Here is a 25602-nt window from a genome sequence, read left to right as displayed (position 1 = left end):
CAGGCAGACCCCCCTCTCACACAGGAGTAGATAGAGAGCGGTGAAGAGCAGAAGGAGCTGGGTGGCAGGAGAGAGGCAGGAGGGCTGTTGTTGATTGAACAAAGCCAGGAAAGGAGTGCGCAGTCCTGGGGAGAAGAGCAGCTGTGAAATGCCTCGAAGGGAGCCTGCCAGCAACTCCTGCAGAGACCTGAAGGTAAGCTTTGTGCACCGCTGATGGAGAAAAACAGAGGAGGAGACAGAGAGAATGAAGGCAAGAGAGGAAATGGGAGGGTTTTTTTTTTTAAAGCCGCTGATGCACGGTACAACCTTAGCTCCACGTCCAAGCTGCCTCCTCTCGATCTGTCTGTGGATGGCATCGCATGCTGTGATTGCGTTATGTATTTCATTGCACAGCCACGAATCCCATCTGGAGTGGCTTGCCAAATAATAAGTGGAAGAGCAACAACTATGAGAGTCGGAATAGCTAGAAACAGGGAGACGAGGACAGATAGCACGAGAAGACAATGCTAGATACTTCAAGAGCAGGAGAGCAGGAAAAGGAAAGTGATGATGGGGAAAGTGGCTGGATTACCCTCCTCCATCAGCTGCAGCCGCTATCTTCACATCTCGCCTCATTCATCTTATGTCACTGTAGAGATACATATAGATCATCGCCGTGCATCTACTTGCCATTGTGTCGGGGGCAGGCTAATCAAAAAGGCAATGGATTTCTCTGACGCAAGCATAGAAAAGCCTGTCAACACTCCTGCCGTTTACTCGTGTGCCGCGCTGTAGTTCTCTCAGTGCAATGCAGGAGTTTTACAAGCGCAGCAGCAGCAGCAGCAGCAGCAGCAGCAGCAGCAGCAGAAGGAGCAAACCTGGACTCATTCCGCATCTTTATGTGTGTTACTGTAAGTGCGTGTGTGTGGAGGAGGGGGCATTGTACCACAAACACCCAGCACAGCATGTTGCAGCGCTTACACGTTGCTGTGCCTTCAATAAAAGCAGGAGACAAAGCGACGGACGCGATGTAGGGATGGCTGTTAGCAAGGGTTTTCATAAATATTATCGGCTCCACCGAAGGCATTGAGAGGAAATGATATATATTGATTCCCGTTGAAACACTCTGCTGAGGATTAGGGCTGCTTGCTTTAATGTCTCCTCAGTTCATTGCACTCTGCAGGACGCACATCTGGAGAGTTGTTGCTGTCAAACTTTGATGACAATGCAGTGGGCTTAGTAGCTACATTAATCAAGTGCAGTTTCCACAACGCGCCTGCCCTCACTGGTATTGTCTCATCAGGGAATGTCAAGACAAGCGAGTGGACTCAATCATCATTTTTTTATATCTATGCTACGGCTCGATGTGGAGGAAAAATAAGTGCAAGCCATCTCTGCTCTCATCATTAACCACATTTTTACGTATGGTACATTTTCATCTCAAACCCATTGGAGCAAAAGGGAAAGCCCAGTCTCACAGAGAGATTTTTACTGGCATTGCAGCAAAACTTGCCCATTTGCTGCTTTTATGACCGTAATCTATACCACGACCCCGCTCGCAGCGGGTTGAACTGGTTAAGAGTGAAGGGGGAAGTGTGAACCGCTGAGATGTAATGTTTTTTGATGGATGCTCTTTTGACCTTATTATCAGCGCATCATTGTAGCAGCAACTCAGCGCTGTGTACCTTGCTCCCCCCTCCTGCTCGTTTATTATCCGTGTCCTGATCCCACTAACAAGTGGACAAAAGAGGGCAGAGGGCAGACGTAATGCTGCGCAGCATCTAAGGAGAGTCTCAAAAGACAAGACACTGTGAATAATTAATTGGATCTGTTTATTTAGTCAAGACTGCGTTTCTCTAGGGGATGTAGAGAGAGCTATGTTCTTCGAGCAGATCCACACTCTGTAATACCGCAGCGGTGCATCTGTGTCAAGAGCTTAGTCAGGCGTGATTTTTTTTTTTTTTTTTTTTATTTAGTGCCCTGAAAAATGTGTGTGCGAGTCAGAGTACTGCATAAAAATACAGTATCTTTTTGTCTGCTGATAGACCTATGTGAAGATGCCTAATTTATGCAACACTACATATATACTGAATATATATATTCTCCTTTAGTTCTACTTTGGATGCATCCGTCTTTGAAACCTAACTTTGTGTATAATTTAAACGCCTTTGCACTGTGTGAGCTGTAAATGAATACAGTCCTCTTGGTATTTGCTTGGAACAGATACACAGCAGAATATTTCCTACGGATTCTTGTCATCCCCCAAAGAAACATCGCTTCATGGCCTCATAAATCTGTTACCGATGCAAATTCAAGCTCCCGTGTGTACTGTATTTTAAAGAGTCACCTACAACGCTTTTGTTCCAGATTTATGGTGCATCCCACTCACTGATTGGGCAACGACTTCACAATGCTCGTATATTTCTCCCACGGCCCTGTCACACATGAAGCTGTAACAGTTAACATGGGGCCGTTGCTCTGGTCTACATGCGGCACAAAACAAACCTTCACCTCGTGTTTGGCAAAGAGATGACTGTTTCCGAGATCACCTCCTGTATAAACAAAAAGAGAGGTAAATATGTATATACACAGGCACTCACCTTCTGAGTCTCCCGTAACAGATAAGGGCATGGTTTGTTTTTTTGGCAAAAACCAAGACAAAAAAAAGAAAAATGGCTGCTTGTTTCAGGTCACCTTGCTCTTAGCGCTTTTTTTTCAGCTCGTTCATAGCTTTCAGGTGGTTTGGAAGGAATTTCATTTATTCAGCAAAACCAAGTGCCAACCAGAAGGTCTATAACACATTACAACAGTGGAAATGCATTCCACTTATACATCCCATGTCCGGGTTAACTGGCTCCCAAGAATCTTCGAAATGGCTTGTGTTCTTATGTGTCAGCAGAGGGTTATGTGGAATGAAATGGACATTTCACAATGTCTGCTGCTCCTGGCTTAGCCAGTGGGGCTAAACCAGTTGTTTTAATAAGGGAGGATCCCTCATACTATTTATGAGGACTCCTTTGTTAAGCATGGTAAACGATGGCAGACGGTGGCAGAAATGCATTGATGTCTTGTGTCCAGCTGATAAGCATTCAGGTCAGGCCAGTTTAACTTAATCACACGAGAGTATATGTTATTGAGTTACAGGATCCCTGTATTCATACAGTGCATCTTTTAAGTATCATCATACTTGCAGGGTGATTTGGATGTTTTTTTTGTTTCTTAAATTATTTAAAAACCAAAAAAAACTGACAACCACAGTCTCTTTAATTGGCCAGTAACAAATCTCCATGAATATGATTTAATTACATTGATGCACAGACACACTGGCTGCTCTGCTAAATGCACAGTGCACATCTATTCACATTGAGCAAGGACAATTTAGCATCACATGCAATGCAAAAAGGAAGACGTTCAGTTCATGCGTACACTTCATTTTGGGCATTTGAGAAAAAGTGTTGTTGTTTATCACTGTAGCATCATTAAGATGTAGGAAGCAAACACATTCAGGTCTCCACCACATGAAGCATCTATGAAGCGTGAGCATCGTTCACCCAGGGGAAGCACATCCCTGTAAGTTTGCAGCTCGTTAACACCGATAGAAGAGAGAAATCTAGGATGGTTAATAGGGCCTGTAAAGTGACAGCATGGGCTTTTTTTTATTTGACATGCTTCTTCTTTTAAAGATTTTTTAATTAAATAGTTACTGAGCACTTTTTTCAACACCAACTTGCTTCACTTTTCTACAGCTATGAGACTCATTCACACCATCATCTACTGCCGGCAAGGGAGTCTTAAGCCAACATGTTCTCATTCCAAGTCGTCACACACTGACAAGTTATCAGACCCCTTGGAGCTCCTTTCTAACCCACTGGGTAGCCCAGGGCACAGTCAGGGTTAACACGCGGTTAACATTGTAAACACTTGCTTAGGTTTTCGGCAACAAAAACAACTTTACTTGGTTCTATGAAAAACATCATGGCTGACCTTAAAATAAGTAAATAAAATATCTAATATAAGTATGGAAAACACGTCACAAACATCACTGTTGTCTCAACAATACTACAGAACACAGACACTGCTTTCTTTGTCCTGTGAGGGTTTTTTTTTGGTCTCTATACTACGTCATCACACTCCTGGGTAGTACTTGAAAAGTTACATGAAAGCCAGGTGTGTCTCATACTGATGCTAAAGGGCGCCCTTTGCATCGGTATCAGACGCTGAGGGGGTGTGACGAAGCATCGGTATCTGACACCTTGGTGGTGACAATGGGCTGTTTAATCTCAGGACTAAAGCACACCTTGTCAGAAAATGCACTGTAGCATAGTTTGTGTCACCGTGCAGCTGTATGGCGTCGCAATCTACTTTCACTCTGTTTATGGCATGTGATGACTATAAAGAAGGAGGCTCCTCCAAGGGACACGCGTGGGGACACAGTCAAGCATGTCAGGAATTGCAATCAAGACCATTTGACCTTTGGCTCCTGCAGCATTCGCCATGCTGCCTTGCTCCGCAGCTCCGCCCCGCTCACGCCGCTCACATCCTGTCATCCATCCTCTGCTCTCCCGTCCTCTACAGTGAGGTGAGGCAGAGGATTAATGAACCACTTTCACTAGGCTCAAGCTTGATACAGATGATTTGTATAAGGGGATCAATTAGCAGATTAGTTTGTTATAATAAAATTGTAAAATCGTATATATTTAATGCTAAGCACCGGTTATCATCCTCATCTCCACATACATCCCTCTCATTGTAATTTGTTCTTTTATTCATCGTTGCCCTCTGAGACAGAGAAGTGTCATAGAATCTGGGATCTAAGGCAGTAATTCACATCAAGAGCCTGACAGAAATGCCTGATAAGAAGAAGAAACAGGGTGTTGGGGAGCATGCCCAGCCACCCAACCTCACACATCTCATGTCTCTCCCTCTGTCTCTTTCCATCACATCTCTCACTCACCAGGCCAGCGTGGTTGAAGAGGGTGTTATTTGGCTCCGGTAGGTGTTGGGTTTTTATCCCATCCAAGCTCCACTCAGCAGCAATGTGAAATCTTAGCTGTCAAAGAAAAGACAAAAAAAACTCTAATTTCGGTAGAGTAACAAGGCAGATCTGAAACGTGCGACAACAAAATAGCTATTCTTGTCTTAAACAACTTTACTTTTTTTTAAAGAGGTTGTGCAAAATGTACTGTAAGGAGGAGACTGAATGCGGGACAGTAAGAGAGAGAGATGAGAGACAAAGCGAGAGAGAGAGAGAGAGAGAGAGAGAGAGAGAGAGAGAGACATATCATTAGGGAAATTGTTTCTCCAGTGTGAGTCAAACGTCTCGGTGCAGCAGTGTCACTCCAGAGAAGGTCATCCATGAGAAGGACACAACTGGATACACTCAGCTCACTATCGGGCATAATGGGAAAATGGGAGGGAGTGGTGGTATGAAGGTTGTGTATGTGTGTGTGTGTGTGAGTGTGCGTGTGTTTACTGGGCCTGGAGCCAAACTAGCCAGGGACGTTTTTAGTCATTTGACCCGTATGACCTCAAAGTGTCATAAGTGAGCAGAGATAGGGATGAAGCCATGTTATTTCACGGGCCAATCTTAGCCCGGAACATAATCACGACAGGCACGGTAACCCTGACTCTTTGCTTTCACTCAAGGGGAGGAGTGACGGAGTCAAGGAAATAGAAAAGTTCTAATGCTTCCATGGCTAAGGAGCAGAGACAGCAGATAAGCTGGAACGACTGTGCGAGTGTAGATATCAATCGGATGCAGTGATTCAGAAAATATAGTTGCTGTTTCAACACTCTTAAAAGCTCAGCTCTGCAGCAACCTTTGTCTTTTTTTTCCCTTCCTCTTTTCCTCTCCCCCTTTCGTTCTTTCTTTTTTTGCCTATTTTTCTCCGTCTCTCCCGTGTCAGCACTGTATTTGATGAACCAACAGAAAAGTGCAAGCTATGACCTCAGAATCTATGGATGAGTGCCCACCAATAGTCTAATTTATAACATAAACTTAGGGATCCTGCTGAGTCTGTCATTTTTAACACTGTCATTCTCAAAGGCGCGGCTTTGAGCATGACAGGAACCCAAAAGAAGAACAGGAGAAACAGAAGTAGTGTCAGGCCAGAGCCTGGTCTAAGTTTACTGAAATGCATGTTAGACATATATAAAAAGAATATTGCCGATTTTTGTTATTCCTGACGTGAGGCAGCATTCTCAGGGTTCCGGATTTGCAAAACAAGCACATCTGTCCAGATTTCAACCAGGAAATAGCGTTCCTATAAAAAACTAAATTGATTGCCTCCATATAATGGGAATAAAAAAGTGATTCACAGAATAAAACTGTTTACAATTATGTTGATCAAGTGAGGATTATAATTCAGGTGTAATTAACCTGTTGCAGGGGCTTTATTGGAGCGGTGATTGGTATTGATAAAATCCCTCTCTTGGCTCAGATCCAAGCCAGTTCTTAACTTTCAGAACTACACACACACAGCTGACAACACAAGTTTCTAAAGTTCCCAAAATGTAGAAAATTGAATCATGAAGCAAGTGCTATTCAGTACAATACAGGCCCTAGGGAAAAATATAGAGCTTGCCACAGGTTAGAAGGAAAAGAGACACACTTTACTGTGCTCTGTGCGGATTATTGTTTACAGCGTGCAGCGTCAGCAAATAAGGAAAATATATGTCCTGTAGATATCCCTTAGGAAGCAGGTTCCCTGGTTTACTAGTACCCCTTGGCTTTAAGCACAACAGATGAGTGCTCTTGTTATCAGGACACAAACGCAATTCAGCCAAAGCATTCTGTCACTCTTCCGGTAACAAGATAAATGCTTGTTACCCTCTTAAAGCGCTAAGATAAAAAACCCAGGCTGGTGTCCATGTTTCGAACACCTCTCATTTGGGCTTGTTGAGTCTGCTGCAGCTAACAGACACCGCAATCACCGCCTAGCTGAAAATACACACAGGTCTGGAGTTCACAAATCTCCAGGGAGCCATGTTTAATTCATGAGAGAACCTAAAATGAGTCAGAAAGCGAGACCTTGCAACCCTTCTAATGTATTCAGCAAGGTTTTTCAGAAGCTTTGTGTGTGTGTCTGTGTGTATGTGTGTGTGTGTGTGTGTGTGTGTGTGTGTGTGTGTGTAAGTGTGTGTCCCGTGCCTCTGCTGTCCGTCTGTCTGTCTTTTCCCTGCTCAGATGCCTGTCACGTCCCTCTGCCCTTTGCTTTGGACCATCAATGTCAACACTACGTCCCTGTGTGGATCTGATTTGTGACGTGGTCCTCTCACTTCTTTGCATTCCCTCCTCGCTTGTCAGCGATCAAATAGAGTAACATCAAAGACAGATGACGGAGAAATGTCAGATGTTGTTAAGGTCAGGAACCGGTGGCAAAAGTAATTTACGCATGTTTTTTTTGCTTGGCTGGTTACAAGGCACCGTGTGTCCCTTGTTCTTTTGGTAAATTAAAAGTAGTCGATCTCTAAATGACACCCAGGGGCTCTATGAGTTAATTGCCTTTTGTGGGGCTCCAAAGGTGTTGTAAGATTACTGCTAAAATTAGGGCTTTATCTGAGGTTCGCCCCACACACTCACACCCCCCACTCCCCTCTATAACTACAGCAGTGGCTGTTATTAAATCCCACATCAGTCAGCAGACATTCAAAGTGTTCCTTTTCTACTTCTCCTGTCACTTTGGACCCTTACACAACAGATGTTTAAAAATACCTGTTTCGGGAGCAGAGAAACACTCTTTAAAATCACATCACATGTCAGCACATCACCTAGTCGCTGCAGTGGAGCTAAAAACAACCACAAATATAATAAGTACACTCATTTTATATTAGATTGAATGTAAAGTACAAGGGGAGACTGACAGTAAGTATTTATTTGTCTGTCTCCAGCTGATTAAGAAAGTAATGACTGCCTCTGATGTGAAGTTCGGTGTGGCCGTAGCAGAGCAGTGTGAGAGCAGAGTGTTTATAGAGAGTTGTGTATCTGTATGTGTGGGTGTGTGTGTGTGTGTGTGTGTGTGTGTGTGTGCGTGTCTGCATGTGGGCACATTTAGTCGAAGCAACTGGCGATGCTGGCAATGACGAGCCTTCTCTTTGGGAAAATGACACCGTTAGAAGCACTGCAGCTGAGCCTGCTTCATTGTACAGGCAAATTAGCCGACAGTGGACACTGGATCATCTCCCATGTGATGTTAACAGCTAATCCCTTACGGAGGTGCTACTTTATCATCCTATTCTTTTTGTATTTGTATATGTTTTATTGGGGACATACACAACAAGGGTATTCTTTTTCTCGTATGGTCTTTTTGGTCTTTCAGTATGGATGTATTTTTACAGGGTAAGCTGCAAATGCATCGACAGCCTGATTGCACAGAAATACTGAAATATGTATTTTATACATCACATGGTGCACATAATATCTTAGAATTACAAATTGACGCCATGGAAACAATGCCAGTGGAAAGTTAATTAGGATCCTTTGTCGTGGTGGACACACTCATTAAACGCATCCATCCGGATATGCAACACTCAGAGCTAGTGACGTAGTACAAACAGTGAGAAAGACTACTTTCTATATTCTACTGGGAGGGGAGGTGGACACAAACACAAGACTTACAACCGGGAGGCCAGTGTTTGATTCCAAAGTGTTGTTGGGTTATGGTGAAGTTACGTTCATGATGTGTTTACGTTTCTTCCTTAATTTACGTTCTTATTTTAGGCCCATGGTGGTGGTAGTGCGCTGAGGTCATGGTTATTTCTGTGGGATCACAATGGTCATTAATGGTTGTTCATGTGTTGTATTCATCAATACACCAACCCTGTCTCCCAAGACCCGTACGTAGACTAGGCTACAAATTATTTTTTTTTTTTGCTTCCTGGAAGTGATACTTTTTTTGTACTGTATGCAAGTTATCACATCCTCAGTCCCATTTGTGGTTAGCTCTAGGCAACGAAAGCACACATCCTGACTTGCTGTGAATGCTTAAATATAGCCATAACAAACATGAAACACGATTAGGTTGCTACAAGCAGATATTGTCATGCAACTGTGCACAGTGTTGGGAAAACAAGATAAATACATTGTCAAGCCAACAGTCTCTACAGCCATACTTTGAGCTAAATGCAAACATCAGCATGCTAACATGCTCACAATGTCAATGCTAGCATGTTGACATTTAGCAGGTTTGATATTTATCATGTTTGCCATCTGCCTTGCTAACAATAAGCACAAAACACAAAGTAGGGCTGAAGCTGATGGCGATGTCAGGTCTCTTGACCTAATAATGGCACCAGATGAAATTTTAGTAGAGCAAAGATTTACAAATAACTGTCTCAGCACCAATGGTGTACAAAAGGCCTCTGAATGAGAAGGCAGGACTTTTTCATGTTCTATGGCCCAGATGTGTTATTTTATTGATTGCTTTGATTGTTCCTCCGATCACGTGCAGCTATGGTGAAGCCCCAAAGTCCAGCTTTAATTATCATCTAATAAGAGAGGCTTAGCACAGGCGGGGAAAAGCATCCTTGGATAGCTTGGCTTTCGGACTCCAGTTGCCTGTGCTATTTCTAATCGGCAATCTGTTCAAATTTTCACATCAGCAGTAAACTTGAGATATTTGAAATGGGTGTCTGTAGCAAATTACATGGCAGTCCATACAATAGTTGTCGAGATATTTCAGCCTGGACTACAAATGTCAACCTAATGATGGTGCTAGAGGAAAAGTCAATCACAATGACACAAGGTCAGTAGGAGTCATCCTCTGGGGACCATGAAAACCTGTACGAAATGTCATGGCCATTCATGCGATAGTTGTCAGGATATCCCAGTCTGGACCTAAGTGGTGGACCGTCCAAATGGCTGACTGACCGACATTGTCATCCCTCGAGTCATATTATGTCGATGAAAAAAATGTAATTCAGGCAGTCTGATTGATGTGCTCTGCAATGATACCGACAATACGTTGGTGGGAGAGTTGAACTGAACAGTTTCAATGATATTAAAATAATGAAAGTTGGATTGATGACATCTGCCAATGGTTCCTTTTGATGTATACAAGTAGAATACTCTTTGTGAATATGGATAATATTCTGGAGTTAGAATTTAATCGTGATAATGTTTTTGAGGGAAATACCATCAACACAGACCTCCACATTATTGGTGTGAGAGAGCTGTGCTGTAGCCCCAGCAACCATTAATCTTCAGATTTAATTGTCTTGCATATGATTATCATTCATAAGTTTGTGCTTTTTTGCATTGTGGGGATTTTAATGATTTTCGATATTTATTAAAAGACTGCGGTCTCAAACAGCACACATCTTTTGTGAATTCTGCATTTCTTTTATTCTCAAGGGCTTCCAGGCACTTCCCTGTACAGTGTATAGCAGTATAACAAACCTTCACATAGGCTCTTTAGACAAAATATACATCCAATCAAAATGTAAACATTTTATTTTGTTGAAGATTTGACATTTTAAAGCCTAAAGTTCAAACAGCCCCTGTGGAGTTCTGTGGATCACTAATTACACCGTCTGGCAAATATTGACATATTGACAAATTGAAGCAATTGAAATGACAGGTTAGAAAATTATATGCCTGAGGGAGCTGCACTATACATCAACACAACATTGTTAGTGGGCCGTAATGTATGTACTTTTCTAAGAGGTTGTGTAATTCAGATAGTTGAGGGTTGAAAAGTTGAAAAGCCAATGGATCAAGCTTGTTGTGTGGATATATTATAATGTTGGTTATCTCTACCTGAAGCTCAATGTGCTGCTAAAGGGTCCAACAAAATGACCACGTTTGTTTTAGAGCTGACATTCAATTGACAATTGTACTTCCTTATGTCTTACAGGTTTTGAGCTTCAGCTGAGGATGGCAGGAGATTCTCGAATCCTCATGGACCACAACATGGAGATAGGAGTCACACCTGCACAGGTAAAGATTCACATCCACTGCTGGTCAAACACTGCACTGATCACTACGCAGGGAGACGCAGGGAGACAGAGTGTGTGGAATGAGACAGACGATGTAAGAGAGAGGCGTCATGCTGATGGGGGCTCATAGAGAGAGCAGAGGACAAAAAGAAGATGAAGAAGCTCTAGAGAGACAGGAATGATTAGTACGAGGACAGAGTGAAGTGTGTGAGAAAGGAAACCAGACCGATTGCTTCCCAGAATAGTGGGAATGAAGAGGGTAAAAAAACAGTTTAATTTACTAGTTCCATAAAGTGTATCATAACCTGTTTCTTTAGTTCACATACATATATAGCTCAGTTGGCTTGGCAGTGGAGATAAAGAAATAAGGAAGAGACACCCCACACACTCCCAATAATGAATGGTGGAGTGGCACTGGTTATCGGTCCTGATTCCCCAGCTGATTGGAACTTATGCTGTCCAAGCGCACCCACAAAGGCTCAAAGATAGAAAACAACCACCATTTACTCCTGCCACGAAAAGAGAACTAATGAATTTGTTTATCGACCATCACCCTCACAGACCGTATTCACTACAAAGGCCAAAGATTAGGTGGCATTCCTGGTGACAGCTTCATCCATCACTAAATTAGTCCAACACCAAAGTGTGGGAAATGAATGGGCCTATTTTAGCTGTCATTTAAAATGAATGAAGAAGTGATTAAAAACTATTTAAAAAGACAACAACTGTGTACATTAACTGATGTTGTCAGTGAAAAGTGTCACTCTAAGAAATGGTGGACTGAATGTGTTCTGAATCTATAATTGATCCACTATCCCTGAGCACAGTTGGTAAAAAGGGAGCCCATTGACATTTAGTGAGTGCCTTGTCATCAAGCTACTAATTGCGATGCGGGTCAATGAGCATTGTCTTTCAATTCTCCTTTGTCAAAACGTTCCTTAAACAGGGATCACTTCAAATCAATATCTGAAAACTCAATACTGCACATGCAGGCCGGACCTGGTGGGCATGTGCACAGGACTGCAGTGAAACAGCACATGTCATCTACAAGAAACCATCCTGAATAAAGCTGTCTGACGGATTGTATTGTCCAGGCCCCGCGATCAAATGCACCAAAGGGTATTGTAGTGCCTTAGATGTCCTTCCGCAGCTGAACTGGGAGAGTGATCGTCTATGTGATAGAGCAGAGGAGCAGTCACTGTAACCACAATAGGACGTATCTTGTCTGGTGATGTGAGCATGACTCTAGAGAGAGATGGATCCCAGGTGTCCTCTTCGAAGCGAGAGATTCAGAGGGCACGAGAGCTGTTTTCTTGCCTCAACACAATGCATTTCAATTATCAACTCAGATTGTGTCAGTGTGCTGCCAAATGTCCTTGGTGTGTTTGAAAGGTGCCCTGAAACTTTGTCCTCCAGCATGTGTGTGTGTCGTCCTGTCTGTATGTATGCACGTCTCCAAAAAGAAGGACCAGCAACTGCCCCCTGCAGGACTACAATGCCAGGCTGTGTGGTAGTCTTTGGTTTTCATAAGCCTGAATGTTCTAAAACATACAATATCAGAATCCTACATCTAGTGCATGAAAGACGGTTTCCAGAGAAGCGGAATATGTGTGCCAAGGCATATGCCAATCTTTTTGTGGATGCCATAAGGGTCTATTGGGGGAGGATGGAGGATCTATTCCTATCCAAGCCTGCCAATGTCCCATGGGGTGCAAGGGGAGGGAACACAGGGGACAGGGAGGGAGGCAGGGCACAGCTGTGGAGCCAGATCGCCTCGCTGGAGCTGGGCCAACATAGACAAAGACCTGGGCGTCCTTGTTTTCTTGTTGTGTCCTTACTCTCTCTTTCTCCCTCTATATGTGTGCATACACTGACACCTACAATGTCATTGTGGAGTAGCACAGAGCAGTGACTTTATAATGGTTGGTAATTGTATTTGCCTCGATGCCAGAAAAACAAAGCAGTGTGCTTTTGCACAGGCTGAAAGAAAATCTCATTAAAAAGGTTAACACCTACATCCTCCTGTACAAACTCAATATAACTTTTGAAAAAATACTAATGAAAAGAAATCAGAAGAAAGTGGCTCCAGTAAAGTACACCCATGTGGGGAAAAACTTAAATTGTGACTGTTCTCTCTCCGTCTTTCTTTCTTTGCTTGCTTTCTTTCATTATCCTCCTTCCCATTGCTTCTCTCCTTCTCTGTCTCCTTCCTCTAGGTGAAGAAGCTTCCTAAACACTTGCGGGAGGCTCAGATCTCGACTGAGCGAACCCACCTGATTTCTGACCCGGCGAAGAAGCCACGTCAACGATATGTGCAGAAGGACGGCAAGTGCAACGTTCATCATGGAAACGTGCAAGAGACCTACCGATACCTCAGTGACTTGTTCACTACGCTGGTGGACCTACGCTGGCGTCTTAGTCTCTTCATTTTCACCTTGGTCTATATAGTCAACTGGCTTTTCTTTGGCTTTCTGTGGTGGCTGATAGCGCTCATCCGTGGGGATCTGGTGCATGCTGATGAGGAGGGCTGGACCCCTTGTGTGGAGAACCTCAACAGTTTTGTCTCAGCCTTCCTCTTCTCCATTGAAACAGAGACCACCATTGGGTACGGTTATCGTGTAATCACAGAAAAATGCCCTGAGGGTATCATTCTGCTTTTGGTGCAGGCCATCTTGGGTTCCATTGTTAACGCCATGATGGTGGGCTGCATGTTTGTCAAGATCTCACAGCCAAAGAACCGCGCCGAGACCCTCATGTTCTCGCACAATGCTGTCATATCGGTGCGAGACAACAAGATGTGCCTGATGTTTCGGGTGGGAGACCTGAGGAACTCTCACATCGTGGAGGCATCGATCCGAGCGAAGCTGATCCGCTCGCAGCAGACCAAGGAGGGGGAGTTCATCCCGCTCAACCAGACTGACATCAACATCGGCTTTGACACGGGAGATGACCGGCTTTTCCTGGTGTCGCCCCTGATCATCTCTCACGAGATCAACGAGAGGAGCCCCTTCTGGGAGATGACACTGACGCAAATGGAGAAGGAGGAGTTCGAGATTGTGGTTATCCTTGAGGGCATGGTCGAAGCCACAGGTATGAAGCAGTGGGGGGATGATAAGGGGAAGGGGGAAAGGTGGAATGGGAGGACACATGGATGACGGGTGGATTGATAGTGAGAGGCAGAGATTGATGAAATATTGGATGCAGGAAGTGTGCTGAGTGGGAGGTATGGGAAGATGGACAAATGGATGGAAAAAGAGAAGAGGTTTACATGGAAAGATAAATTGCTTTAGAGAGTGGAGGGGCAGTAGCAAGTACCTGTAAGTGCTGCAGATTGCAAAAGACAAAATGGTCATGGGTGGAAAGAAAGAGAGACTAACTCAGCAGACAATAAACTCTCTAAGTGAGACATAAATAATATTTATGAATCTCTTGACGTTAGTACAAATTGTAATGGAGATCTTAATAATTCAACAATGTCTTAACAGCTGACAAATGTTTGGCGGAAGTTTGCAATTGTTTCCTTTATCACCATACAATATCTACATTTTTAAAATGATTTGTTGCTTCAACTGAGGCAGGTGACTGAAAGCTGATCACGCCCCAACTGCCTTGCAAATGTTTCTCTGTACTTAATGCAGCCAGCATTTCCACTGTTGCTACTTCAAGGTTATGTCTTTGATATTGTGTATTTCAAAATCAGTAAAGTGTAGCTACCCACACTGCTGGTCCGTGTTTTGGGTAAAGGCCAAGCAGCCCTGAAAAGTGCTCCAGGCTGGTTACATTTCAGAGGCAGACATGACCCGGTGTTTCTGTAAAGTTCCACAAAGCTCCTATTTCCCAGAATGAGACTGTGTTCAAGGCCGCAAGAGAAAATGTAACATCTTCAACTCAGTGATGATTGTTTTACAAAGACACAAAATATGATATTCAAAGCTAGTGTTTTATCTTTTTTTTTTTTTAAAGAAACTTTTACAGCATGATGGACCACATAGCTTGCAGTGAATTTGCTGTTCTAATCTGTTTCCGTGGCCTATTAGCTAAATCAAGTATTATTTATATGCCTAAGTTGCATTGTTATTTGCCTTTATACAAAGACAAATTACATTCGACTTATTCGAATACAATGCATTATACATGTTATTAATTTACTTTATTTATTATCATTGTACCTCGCATTAGTAAATAAGACACACCGGTTGATTAGGAGCATTTTGTCTTGTGTACACAAATGTCATTTTAAAAATATACAACGTACAAACCTAATGCGATCTCTAATGCGATCAGGCATGGCTTTGCATGCATCTGAACATTTCTGCTCTATTTCATTTTAGAATTTTTTTTTTCTTCTTCCTCCAAAGCACCAGTAGTCATCATGCTTCCTGCTCACGCTGCCGGATACTTGACTCAGGCATTAAATCACCTTTCGCTTCACCGGCAGAGACCATTGCATCATGTGAGGGCTATGTCGTCACCGTCCTTGACCGCTGGGCAACAGACCATCTGAACATCTAGTAGCCCTCCCCTACTTTCTTCCCCTGTTAACCTTACTGAGTCGTGTTAAACAGGTCACAGTGCGTAAGCCGGGAAATTGTAGGAAAGCTCAATGGAAAGTATTTCTTAACCTTTTTCATGGCTTTTGCCATAATAACATTAGTGTTTTAATTTTGTCTTCAGCTTTAACAAGCATGTGTGTAATAGATTGCACTTGACACACATGAAGTCAGGAGGGTACTAACAAAAAGACCCTAAACCAGTGGGGTTAGATTAAAGCCTGCAATAAGTACTTTTCATTGATAATAATCGTATCTTTTTAATTATGGTATAAAGGTCCTAAGATTACAAACATTCAAATGTATGCCTGATTTAGCACCCCCACATCTTATTTTAAAAGTGATACATTTGTGGCCAATGCTGTGTTATATTGTATATTTTCTTTATCTGATTAAACAGGGAAGAATATTAATATTGTTAAATCTCCAGGAGTAATGCCAGGGGAGAGATCCAGTACAAACCTCATTTACTACTTTTTTTTTTTTAAATTGGAGAATAAACATTTATGGCTCATATGAAGCAAGTAATTATTTCATAAACTCAATCAAACGGAGAAAGATTAAAACCAGCATCTCATGATGTCCATGAATTGCTCATGCTTCATATATCCTGGAGTAAAAACTCAATATTAAACAAAAATATTTACCAAATCACGAGGTGGATGCTGTCACCGAGTTTGGAAGTGATAGATAAGTGGGTGGTGAAATGGCATCATTTTCTCTTTAATGGCCGGCCATCGCTTGTTTTCTCCGACACATCTGTGGTTTCAAGCATAATTGTGAGTCAGGCTCTGGAAATCACTAACAGCATTTGTTTCCCGGGCACTCCCACAGCATTTTGGAATAAAAAGTAAAACAAAAGGATGCCATCCTACTTGATAACACAGCGTAACTGCTCTAATGAAAATACGTAAATACAAACAACCTACAATATACTCAATAACATTCTCTCAGTTAATGAATGCAGAGCAAATACAAAATGTCACAACACTATAAAAGTATGCCATCAGATCTCATATTCATAATAGTTATCATTTATCATGAAATTAGATGTACAAGCATGTTTATTTTTCTGGATATCAAAAGCAACCATAGTCTTGTATAGCCAGACTATCTCCACAGCACCGTGTCAGCACTAAAGAAAGTTCTGGCTTCACACATTATCATTCTGCCATTGGGAAAAAACGATCTGGCTCGTTTGTATTTCTTTAAACCAATCACAGTCGTCAATGTAAAGGATGCAGCGATGGTGTCCTTGAAAAACGGTAACACGAAGATAGAGGAAAGGGAGGAGAAAGGTGCATGAAATACGCTTCCAATAGAGTGCTGCAGGTAGGAATCATTTTTTAGGCCAACCCGTGAATGATCATCGCAATGGTTCCCCCGACAAAAAAGCCAATGGGATTTTGGATAATTGCAGAAGCGCTGTGGCAAACAAATGTTTAGTTTTGTTCTGCAAGACAAGTGATGATCATTTTTGTGAATGCACTCGGCAGAAGTAAAAGATAATGTGTGAGGCTGGAAACAAACTACACCACGGTCACATGAGCTGGAATATGCACGAGGTTGTAAAGAAGGACTTATCAGCGTGATGATGTTTTGTAGTAGCATATAGCCATTTGTTAGCGTAATTTTCCAAGACAGGTAAAAGCTTCAAATTTCACAAGAGGGGTATATGCTGACGTATTTAATGTCGTAGAAGAAAACATTAATACTTAACTCTTAAACGTTAACGGAAACCTTAAGCTTTATTTCAGGCTGCTAACCAAAAACCTTTGACTTTGCTACGAGGGAACAGAAGTGCAAAAATGCTAACTTAAGGCCTTCCTCCAAAGCGACTCCCCCAAAATTGTCATTATGAACGTAAACAACGAACATGGCTATTGTTAGTATTCTGTCAAACTAGCAGTTTGTACAAATCGTAACATTTCGGAGAACGTTTTGCAGAGCAATTGATTCATTGATTGAGAATTAATGAGAATTCAAACATAAAAATAAAGTAAAGTAAAAGTTATCGTAATCTACAATTCCATTTTTTGAGAAAATTGCAAGGAAAGTTGGCTCAAATTGAATTACAATTTATTGGCAATTTCCACTTATTTAAAGTATAATAAAAATACATCCTTAATAGGTTTACTGAAATTGTCAATTGTTTCCTGTTCAAAATTAAAGAAAATTGATGTGATGTTATTGGATAACATTAAAATTAGCTCAATTTACATAAACATAATGTTAATAATGTTTAAACTCTCAAAAACTCTTGGTTTGCTGAAATTGTCAATGTAGTTCCATCTGAACATTTTATACAAGAATAGCAAATAATGGAAAGCTTCAATTTATTAACAAGTGCAGTTTGGTGCCCAGTGGCTCTGTAAATGCTATCATAAGAAATTGACTTTTACCATCAGCAACCATCCCTTGTGTAAACATTTTAAGTGGTAAAGCATTTATTAGATGGAAAATCATCAGCAACTAAACTGCATTCTGTGTTATTATAGCTGTCTACAAATAGCCCAGGGATCACTAGACCCAAGATGTTTATGCACCCTGCCAATGCATTTCCCATATCTAATGTTTGTTGTAGACTTCTTCTATAAAGTTAGTTAACTTACAGTTTCAAACACAAGATTATGCTGCAGTTTATTGTAACGCTCCTGGTGCTTGTTCTGCTGTGCCGGAGGCCCAGTCATGTGCGTTGGTGTTGCCGACAACAAACATTGTTTTCATTACTGAAGTGTCTCTGAAGACAGCAGACTTATTGTTGCTTTGTTCCCTGTTTTCTTGCAAATTATTTATATATTAAATAATGCCTGGTTTATGCCATCATGTTAATATGAAAATATACAGATACACCGTAACTGCTGATAATCTGTTACCAACACATATTTATTTTAAAAGGAACACACTGTTATTGATGCAGAGTGATTAAAACTAGGCCCAGCCAATGCCATAGTTCTCTGCCATAGAGAGACACATCTCCATGAGTTTCAATCCCCAAGTTCTGGACCTGCAGTTCAAGCATATACTGTATATACGCACACACATATATATATATATATATATATATATACACATATATACATACACATTTATATATATATATATATATATATATACATATATGATAATAGCCTCTGCAATTTTGACACCTCCAGGCAATACGTGTCACTGCTGTAGTTTTGTTCACTTTGCTGTTTTTTTGGTAGCCGTTTGTTTAAGGTTTCATAATTTACATTTTATAATTTACCAGCGTTTTCCAGACTTTCAACCAAATACTGAGAGCAGTCCAGACTTCTTTAGTGTCATTGTGTTCCCTCTGTTCTCTGTAACCAGATGTAACCTTTTTTTCACAATTGAATGGTGATATGTTATAGGCTAGAGGTGTTAGGTGTTTTTCACGGCAGATATAAATTATATTTGACATATAGGCTCTGACCTTGTCACTGCCTGGTAAGTCAAGCTAAACACAGCAGAGACTGGGGAGTGGTGATAAAACCTTTCGCCCAGGGGAAGTCTACAGGTGGATGCTGGTGGGATGTCATGTGCCCATATGAAGTGCTACATGGGAGGCAGCAGCAGTTACACCTGCAATGACGTTCTGACATTCAAGCAAAGGTGTGACTAATAACATGAACGGTGGCCATTTTTAATTTTGGCGTTGCCAGTAAGCCAGCATAACACCACCACTCCAAAAACTGACATACCTAAATGGAAAGCAACCGTTATGGAGTAGTTAAATACACCTCACTGTCTGTTGTGAGAAAGTCGTGTTGATAACAGAGTGGTGACTTCATTGTTTCCTCTTCCTCACTCACACGTCACTCATATCCAAAGACCGTGTGCTTTATCCTGTTTGCTAATTTGAGTTGAAAAGTGTTCTGGCCGCTCTGATTGCTGAGGTGACGCTAAGGCTTAGCTCTGGTCCGGGCTGGGCCTAGAAAATATTTATATCCACTAAAAAAGAGCCCTGTAGAAAAGGTTCAGGAACCACTGTGCTAAGCTGTGTGTGTGTGTGTGTATGTGTGTGTGTGTGTGTGTGTGTGTGTGTGTGTGTGTGTGTGTGTGTGTGTATGTGTGTGTTTACATGCTGTGGAAGTACAGTTTTTGTTGCTCAATGTTTGTTGCTTTGCCACTGTTGGTCTGGTGGAGAACCACGTTGTTAGATGAGGTGTCTTTCCATGTCCTGTATTTGTTAAATAAATACAGCACATGTGTCTGCTTGGCAGTGTGTTGTGTTCTTGTGCTCGTGTGAAGGTGTGTAGTAAACCTGGTTTAACTTGAATTCTGTTAGCTTTTTTATTTAAATGGCTGGTGCTCATCTGCGATCTCTCGAGTCTTGAAGCACATGAACACATCACAGCACAACTGTCTCCTACGCACAGTGCACCCTGCAGCACACTTTTTCAACCAACTTTTTTAACATAAAAACAGCTATTTTTTATAAAAGATGCAAGAGGGAAGAGCCAATTCACTCCTTTGGAGCCAAGAGCTTAGCAGCACAGGAAAGCGGGATACATTACCATACGTACTTCGTTACTGTTGGTATTGAAAAATGGAAAGTGTGTCTTCAAATACTAATAGTCTGTAGTATTCTAATAGGTGTATGTGAAAAGTGTATGTGCGCGTGTGGAGTGGTACATTTTGTATTTGTGAATTTGTGAATGATCTAATCCCTCAGAAGTATCTAATATTGGGGTTTTTTAAATCACAAAAATCCACAAAATACCATAATGCATCAGCCAAATACTGTATCAGTGGCTGTAAACTCTCAGTCATCCTGTTTATATGATTAAGAAGTATTAAGTCAAAGCCCCTGGACTCTTGAGTGACAAAACCTTAATAAAATGAAATGCTAATAGGACAACATACTAATAGATCTTCACACCGCAACGTTATGTATTTGGAATCCCAGGTATTAGCTAAACTAAGAATTTAAAACCAACACATCAAACAATATTCCAACACCCTTAACAAACAGATAATCCTTCATAGTGACTGAAAGACATTGTATTGTCTTTGATGATCCAGTCGCAGAAATAACAAACATTTCACAAGTTAAATGTGGAAACTAGGCCACTCATATCCGGAGGGAATGCTGATGAAAAGGTGCAAAAGCCTCGCCTTACACCGTGTCATTAGACAAAATATCAATTTGGCATCTACATCTATTTTAGAACACATGCTTGATGTTATTGGTGATGCTATGCATTTACAGATAGAACATTATGTAACTCAACAGCTGGGTGAGCAAAGCATCTATGGGGTGGCAGATGTTTCCAGTATAAAGCAATACTCCACCCAAAATCTATCCTTCTCACCCCCTGCAGGCTTGAAGAGTGACTGTCAAATGTGTTGCGGGGTTCGCTTGGGATCCCTGTAATAGCTGTTAGACCAATAACTCAAACACGAGAATGGAAAAATAACAATCAGTCTCCTTGAAGCTGAACATTGAGAGTGGGAAGGATAGTGTCCGCTTGTGACACAAGCCGACTTGCCGTTAGCTTAACAGTCCTTCAGGGCTGCTACAACAAGCTAAGTTTTGCATTGGCTAACTGAAGTAGCTATAGCTACTGCTGGAAAAAAGGGAAACAAATCAGAAAAAAAGGAAATCTGAAAAGGCCTAAATAAAATGTAATGTTGTAGTGATGCGTTTAAAAATAGTTTACAATTTGCTTGTTTTAACTATTTTCTAATGTGCTACTGTATGAATTAATCTATTGTGTTGCTGACAGTTTGTCACACTCACGAACATACAGTGGTAGAGAAGAAATTTGGAAATTACCATTGGACCGAGGCAATATTGATGTCTCTTTCTCATTCCCTACTCGTCACATATGAAAGCTCGGTCAGGACCCTTTAGGTTCAGGCAACAAAACTATTTGGTTAGGTTTAGTTAAAGATCATGGTTTGGGTTCAAATTACATAACCAGTAAATTACGTTGCATACGCTATGTGAGATAAATTAAGAACATTGTGAAAGGATTGTAATCAGAATAAGAAAAATATAACTGAAATTTGGTAATGGTAACCTTCACTACCTTTCTCCTTTCTTTACATTGCAGGTGGGCATTTGTTTTAGCCTTATGTAGCAGTGCGCACATTTTTCTCAAATATTTATTTTACATCTTATTTATGCCAATGTTGAATACCCAAGAGAGATGATAGTGGCTAGCTTGCTCACCGCTAATGATGGTGTATATTGTTACCACTAAATCCTGCTCATACTTTACAGTAAAACTGGGCTATTACATCTGTGATTGATTGTGTGTTTTGTAATTCCTATTCAGTATTTATTTCTTTCACAATAAGCCATTAGCTGCATGGCTAACTTTCTGCTGCTCAGCTTTTCTTGCTACATATTTTTCACTGTAGGAAAAACACAGATGTGATTAATAACAGTACAAATGACTGGGTTCTGTTTAGGTGAATACCTTTCAGCGTCTAGATACGTATTGTGCATGCAGCCTCACAACAAAGGTGTACTAATGACACACGGCTATCATCATTGTTTCAAGTTTCACCTGTGACACCTACAAACCAAAAATAGAAATGTTCAATGTGTGGGAATTCATATCTGACACTACCAACATAGTTAATCAACAAGTGTAGTAAAAATGTACGGGGAAGTTGGGCCTTTCAGCGTTGACTTTACTAAAAGTCAAGTCTTTTAACTCTTTCAATTACTGGAATACAAATGTGAAAATGTGTTTTACTGACTTGAAAGACACCTCAGAAAATATTATTGACACCTTTTTTAACGTTGTGTGAGAATTTGACATGTAATTTATGAACCAAACAGCTCACACCTTCCACTATTAGATATGTGGCGTTTCACACATTATGGCATTCACAACCATGATGGCATCACAGTGCAGGTCTTGGCCCTTTCACAGTTTTTACAGATCTTGTATAACCATGACTAATTTGCAGACTCTCTCTCTCTTTCTCCCTACACGTCTTTCCATGTGTGTGTGTGTGTGTGTGTGTGTGTGTGTGTGTGTGTGTGTGTTTGTTTACCTGATTGTGTGCATGTGTGTGCATGTGGACGCATACACCTATTCATACCTGTGACAGGGATGACATGCCAGGCACGGAGTTCCTACCTGGACACAGAGGTGCTTTGGGGCTACCGCTTCACACCGGTTCTCTCCCTGGAGAAGGGCTTCTACGAGGTCGACTACAACAACTTCCATGAGATCTACGAGACCAACACCCCCACCTGCAGCGCAAAGGAGCTAGCTGCTAAGCTTCGGGATGGGCCACTATTGCCTCAGCTTTCTCTCCTCAGCCCTGACCCCAAAACGCATAGTACTTTTGACGCCCTAAACCGCCTGTCCGAACGGGACCCACTCAGCCCAGATGAGGACAAGGAGGAGAAAGATTCAGGGGGTGACAGAGGAGAGACCAATGGCTCAGCTGCCGCTCTGGAGGATCCGCCCCTTGCTGACGGACTGCCTGACTGATGTGATTGGCGGCCACACCAGCTAAAACCCCAGGAGAGACTGGACATGAGGACAGAACAATATAATGCTTCATTTAGTCAACGGCCAGCTTGTTCCATTGCAACGCTCGGAGATACCAGAACTCCGTCTCCAGCCCCCGACTCATGCAATACTCCTCTACTAGAGTCTCAATCTATAGTATAGATTGGTTTTGTAGACACGTAAGTACGCATACACTGACACACGTACAGTATCTATATCTACACTAAAAGGTTGGTGGTCGGATTGTCTTTTTATAATCGTAACAACCACTTACTGCTGTACCAGCTGTAAGTTGTATAACGTAAACTTGAGCTGAAACTGGTAGCCATGACAGAGTACCATGGGCGTATTATGGATACCCCAGTGTTCTCATTTAAGAGTGTGTTGATTCAGCTTCATTTGAACAGAATCACTCTCATAACAGCTAGCGTTTCTGACAGCAGCTTTTGAGTGATAATTCAGTGATTAAATCAACCTTGTTATTGACGTTTTTTTGTTTTATTTTCTTTATGTGGGAGATTAATATTTCTTTTTTTCTGGCAGTGTTGTTATTATTCTTTGTCAGAAACAAAATTCACCAAGGAGGACATGCATAAAGCTTCTAGTTTGCAAAGGCGAGAAAAAATAATGGAAATTTGTTCTGAGAAAGGCAATGTGTATCAGCAACTACTATCCAAATTTATTTTATTTGTTCATACTTTCTTCATGGTTGTACTGTCGTAAATACCCTCATTGTGTGTCTCCCCAACATACTGGGAGCCTTGACCCAAAAGAAACCAGCTAGTACCTCGTTTCAGTCATTTTCAGGGATTTGAAATCAACAATGAAAACAAGGCAATTGCTGGTGAAAAAGCTGTATATGCCAGTGACTGATTATTTTGAAAACTTTTTGACTGGTTAAAGATTTAATTCCCCTTCCCGCTGCATCAACTAAAACATTAATTCCAAGCCCTTTTCTTGGGACAGAAAGCACAATTTCCCACGAGGTGACACACTGACCTGACCCTGGCTGATGCATGTCAGTCCTACTTAATTCAAATGTAGGTTGAAATATTTATATGAATGATTCATTTGAAATGTTCTTGATTTCTATACAGTACACACATGAATATTTCAAATACTCCACAAGCGAAATGAAAAGTCCATTGTATCCTATGTTTGTTTTCTTTTTGTTTTAACTATTTAAAAGATATCCAACCACGATGTTTTTCAGCAACATGAAAGTTAAGTCTACTGAAGATAGAAGCAGGTTTTCTGTCAAATCCAACAAGTTTAGTAGCTGGCAAGCTCATCACCCGCAATATTTGCCTTCCTCGTAATTATTTCCTCTGAACTTCGTCTATAGTGTTCACCTTATTTGAATTCTTCTTTGTCCACTTACACACTCTTGGTTCAGTTTGCTCTTTGGCCCAGTTCCACAAACCACCACTGGCTCTTTTGCTTTGTGGCCATTGTGAATACTGTTTTACAGTAGTTTTTAACCTTTCTTTGAAAGGACACGTGTCAGAGCTTGCATGCATGAATCAACCCCTATGCGTCCCATTGCTGATTAAGTTTCATACAGTAAGAAACACAGGGTATTTTCTAGGCATGCAAATTATGAGATTTCTACAATATATTATCAGATAATGTATTAATATTCAATTATCATTTGTCGAAAAGATAAATTCCTGATACTTTAAAATCTCCTCCTCCCTAATTCTATGTCATTCTGTTTATTTTTAATTTTTTTTACAGCTGCTTGTCCAATCAATGTTTTTATTTTCACTGTGACATTTCAGCATCTTACTATGTATTCCATTTAAACGATACGTTTTCCATTAGCGAGAGATCGTTTTTCGTTGCTGGAATGTCATCTGTTGTCTGTGTGTTCTCATGGGAATAAACATAATATGGTCGAAAGAACAACATGTTCCTGTTAGATAATGTGTGCATGCATGAGCGATTGCATGAGAGTGTGTGAGTGTGGAATTATTTCGCACATAACTTTGCAACTGAGGATTGGAGAGTTTCATTTACCACGTGTGACGCTGCACTGTATCAGCTGTACTGTGACAAAAAGACAGATTTATGGCCATGGCTCTGGGTAAAACAACTGTGTCTGACGCAAAAGCTGAAAACTGGATTAGTCGCGTATCAAATCATAAAAAGGAGACTTAAGCGACCTTTAATTATCGGTACAAAACAATCTTGTCTTGTACTGAAGCTCGAGGCATATTCTGCTTCATGCATGCAAGAGAACAAATATAACGGATAGCATCAAGAACTTTGTTACACCCCTTTCAGTCTCTAAATTTGAATTCATTAATTAAAATGATACAGCAGCAAAGTGTGGATATGTCTCAGTGGCAACCTCAACCCACTCTGTGTTGTAAATTGTTGTCTAGGCCTATAAAGACCATACAACCAACAGTTTCTCATGTATTGGATAATTGCGGCTGCTGGAGTCCTCAGGACCTTAACAGCATCCCTGAGTCAGCTTTGTGTGTTGGAAGACTGCAATTACACACACACGCACACACACACACACACACACACACGCGGGAAGACACAATCACAGAAAACAGCCGGCAGACTGATTAAGAAGGCCGGCACAGCAAATAACTAGTGACAGAGAAAACTCGGCAGAAGTCACCGGGGTAATCATATTTATT

At 41.4% G+C, this 25602-nt stretch overlaps 1 protein-coding gene and 1 long non-coding RNA gene across 2 annotated transcripts; one reads left to right on the top strand and one right to left on the bottom strand.

Moving 5' to 3' along the window:
• On the top strand, positions 1-24856 carry kcnj5 (potassium inwardly rectifying channel subfamily J member 5). Its single transcript, XM_068707424.1, has 4 exons — positions 1-193; positions 10833-10915; positions 13131-14004; positions 22539-24856. The coding sequence occupies exons 2-4, from the start codon at positions 10853-10855 to the stop codon at positions 22925-22927; spliced, it is 1326 nt and encodes a 441-aa protein (XP_068563525.1). The 5' UTR covers positions 1-193; positions 10833-10852; the 3' UTR covers positions 22928-24856.
• Positions 4107-5203, bottom strand: LOC137874637 (uncharacterized). Its single transcript, XR_011103329.1, has 3 exons — positions 5133-5203; positions 4934-5029; positions 4107-4548 (listed from the first exon to the last, which is right to left on the bottom strand). It is a non-coding gene; the product is annotated as an uncharacterized lncRNA (long non-coding RNA).
• Positions 24857-25602: the final 746 nt, after the last annotated feature.

This window comes from Cebidichthys violaceus, unplaced genomic scaffold (assembly GCF_023349555.1).
Source record: "Cebidichthys violaceus isolate CVI_PGR_0920_01 unplaced genomic scaffold, fCebVio1.0.p SCAF_1, whole genome shotgun sequence".
NCBI lineage: Eukaryota > Metazoa > Chordata > Actinopteri > Perciformes > Stichaeidae > Cebidichthys > Cebidichthys violaceus.
This window is presented reverse-complemented; position numbering and strand designations above follow the sequence as displayed.

What these genes read in the sequence shown, in the direction of transcription:
- kcnj5 (XM_068707424.1), top strand. Translation starts at nt 10,853, where the DNA reads ATGGCAGGAGATTCTCGAATCCTCATGGACCACAACATGGAGATAGGA. An exon ending in TAGGAGTCACACCTGCACAG is followed by an intron (nt 10,916 to 13,130) that starts GTAAAGATTCAC and finishes TCCTTCCTCTAG; the next exon opens with GTGAAGAAGCTTCCTAAACA. An exon ending in GGGCATGGTCGAAGCCACAG is followed by an intron (nt 14,005 to 22,538) that starts GTATGAAGCAGT and finishes TACCTGTGACAG; the next exon opens with GGATGACATGCCAGGCACGG.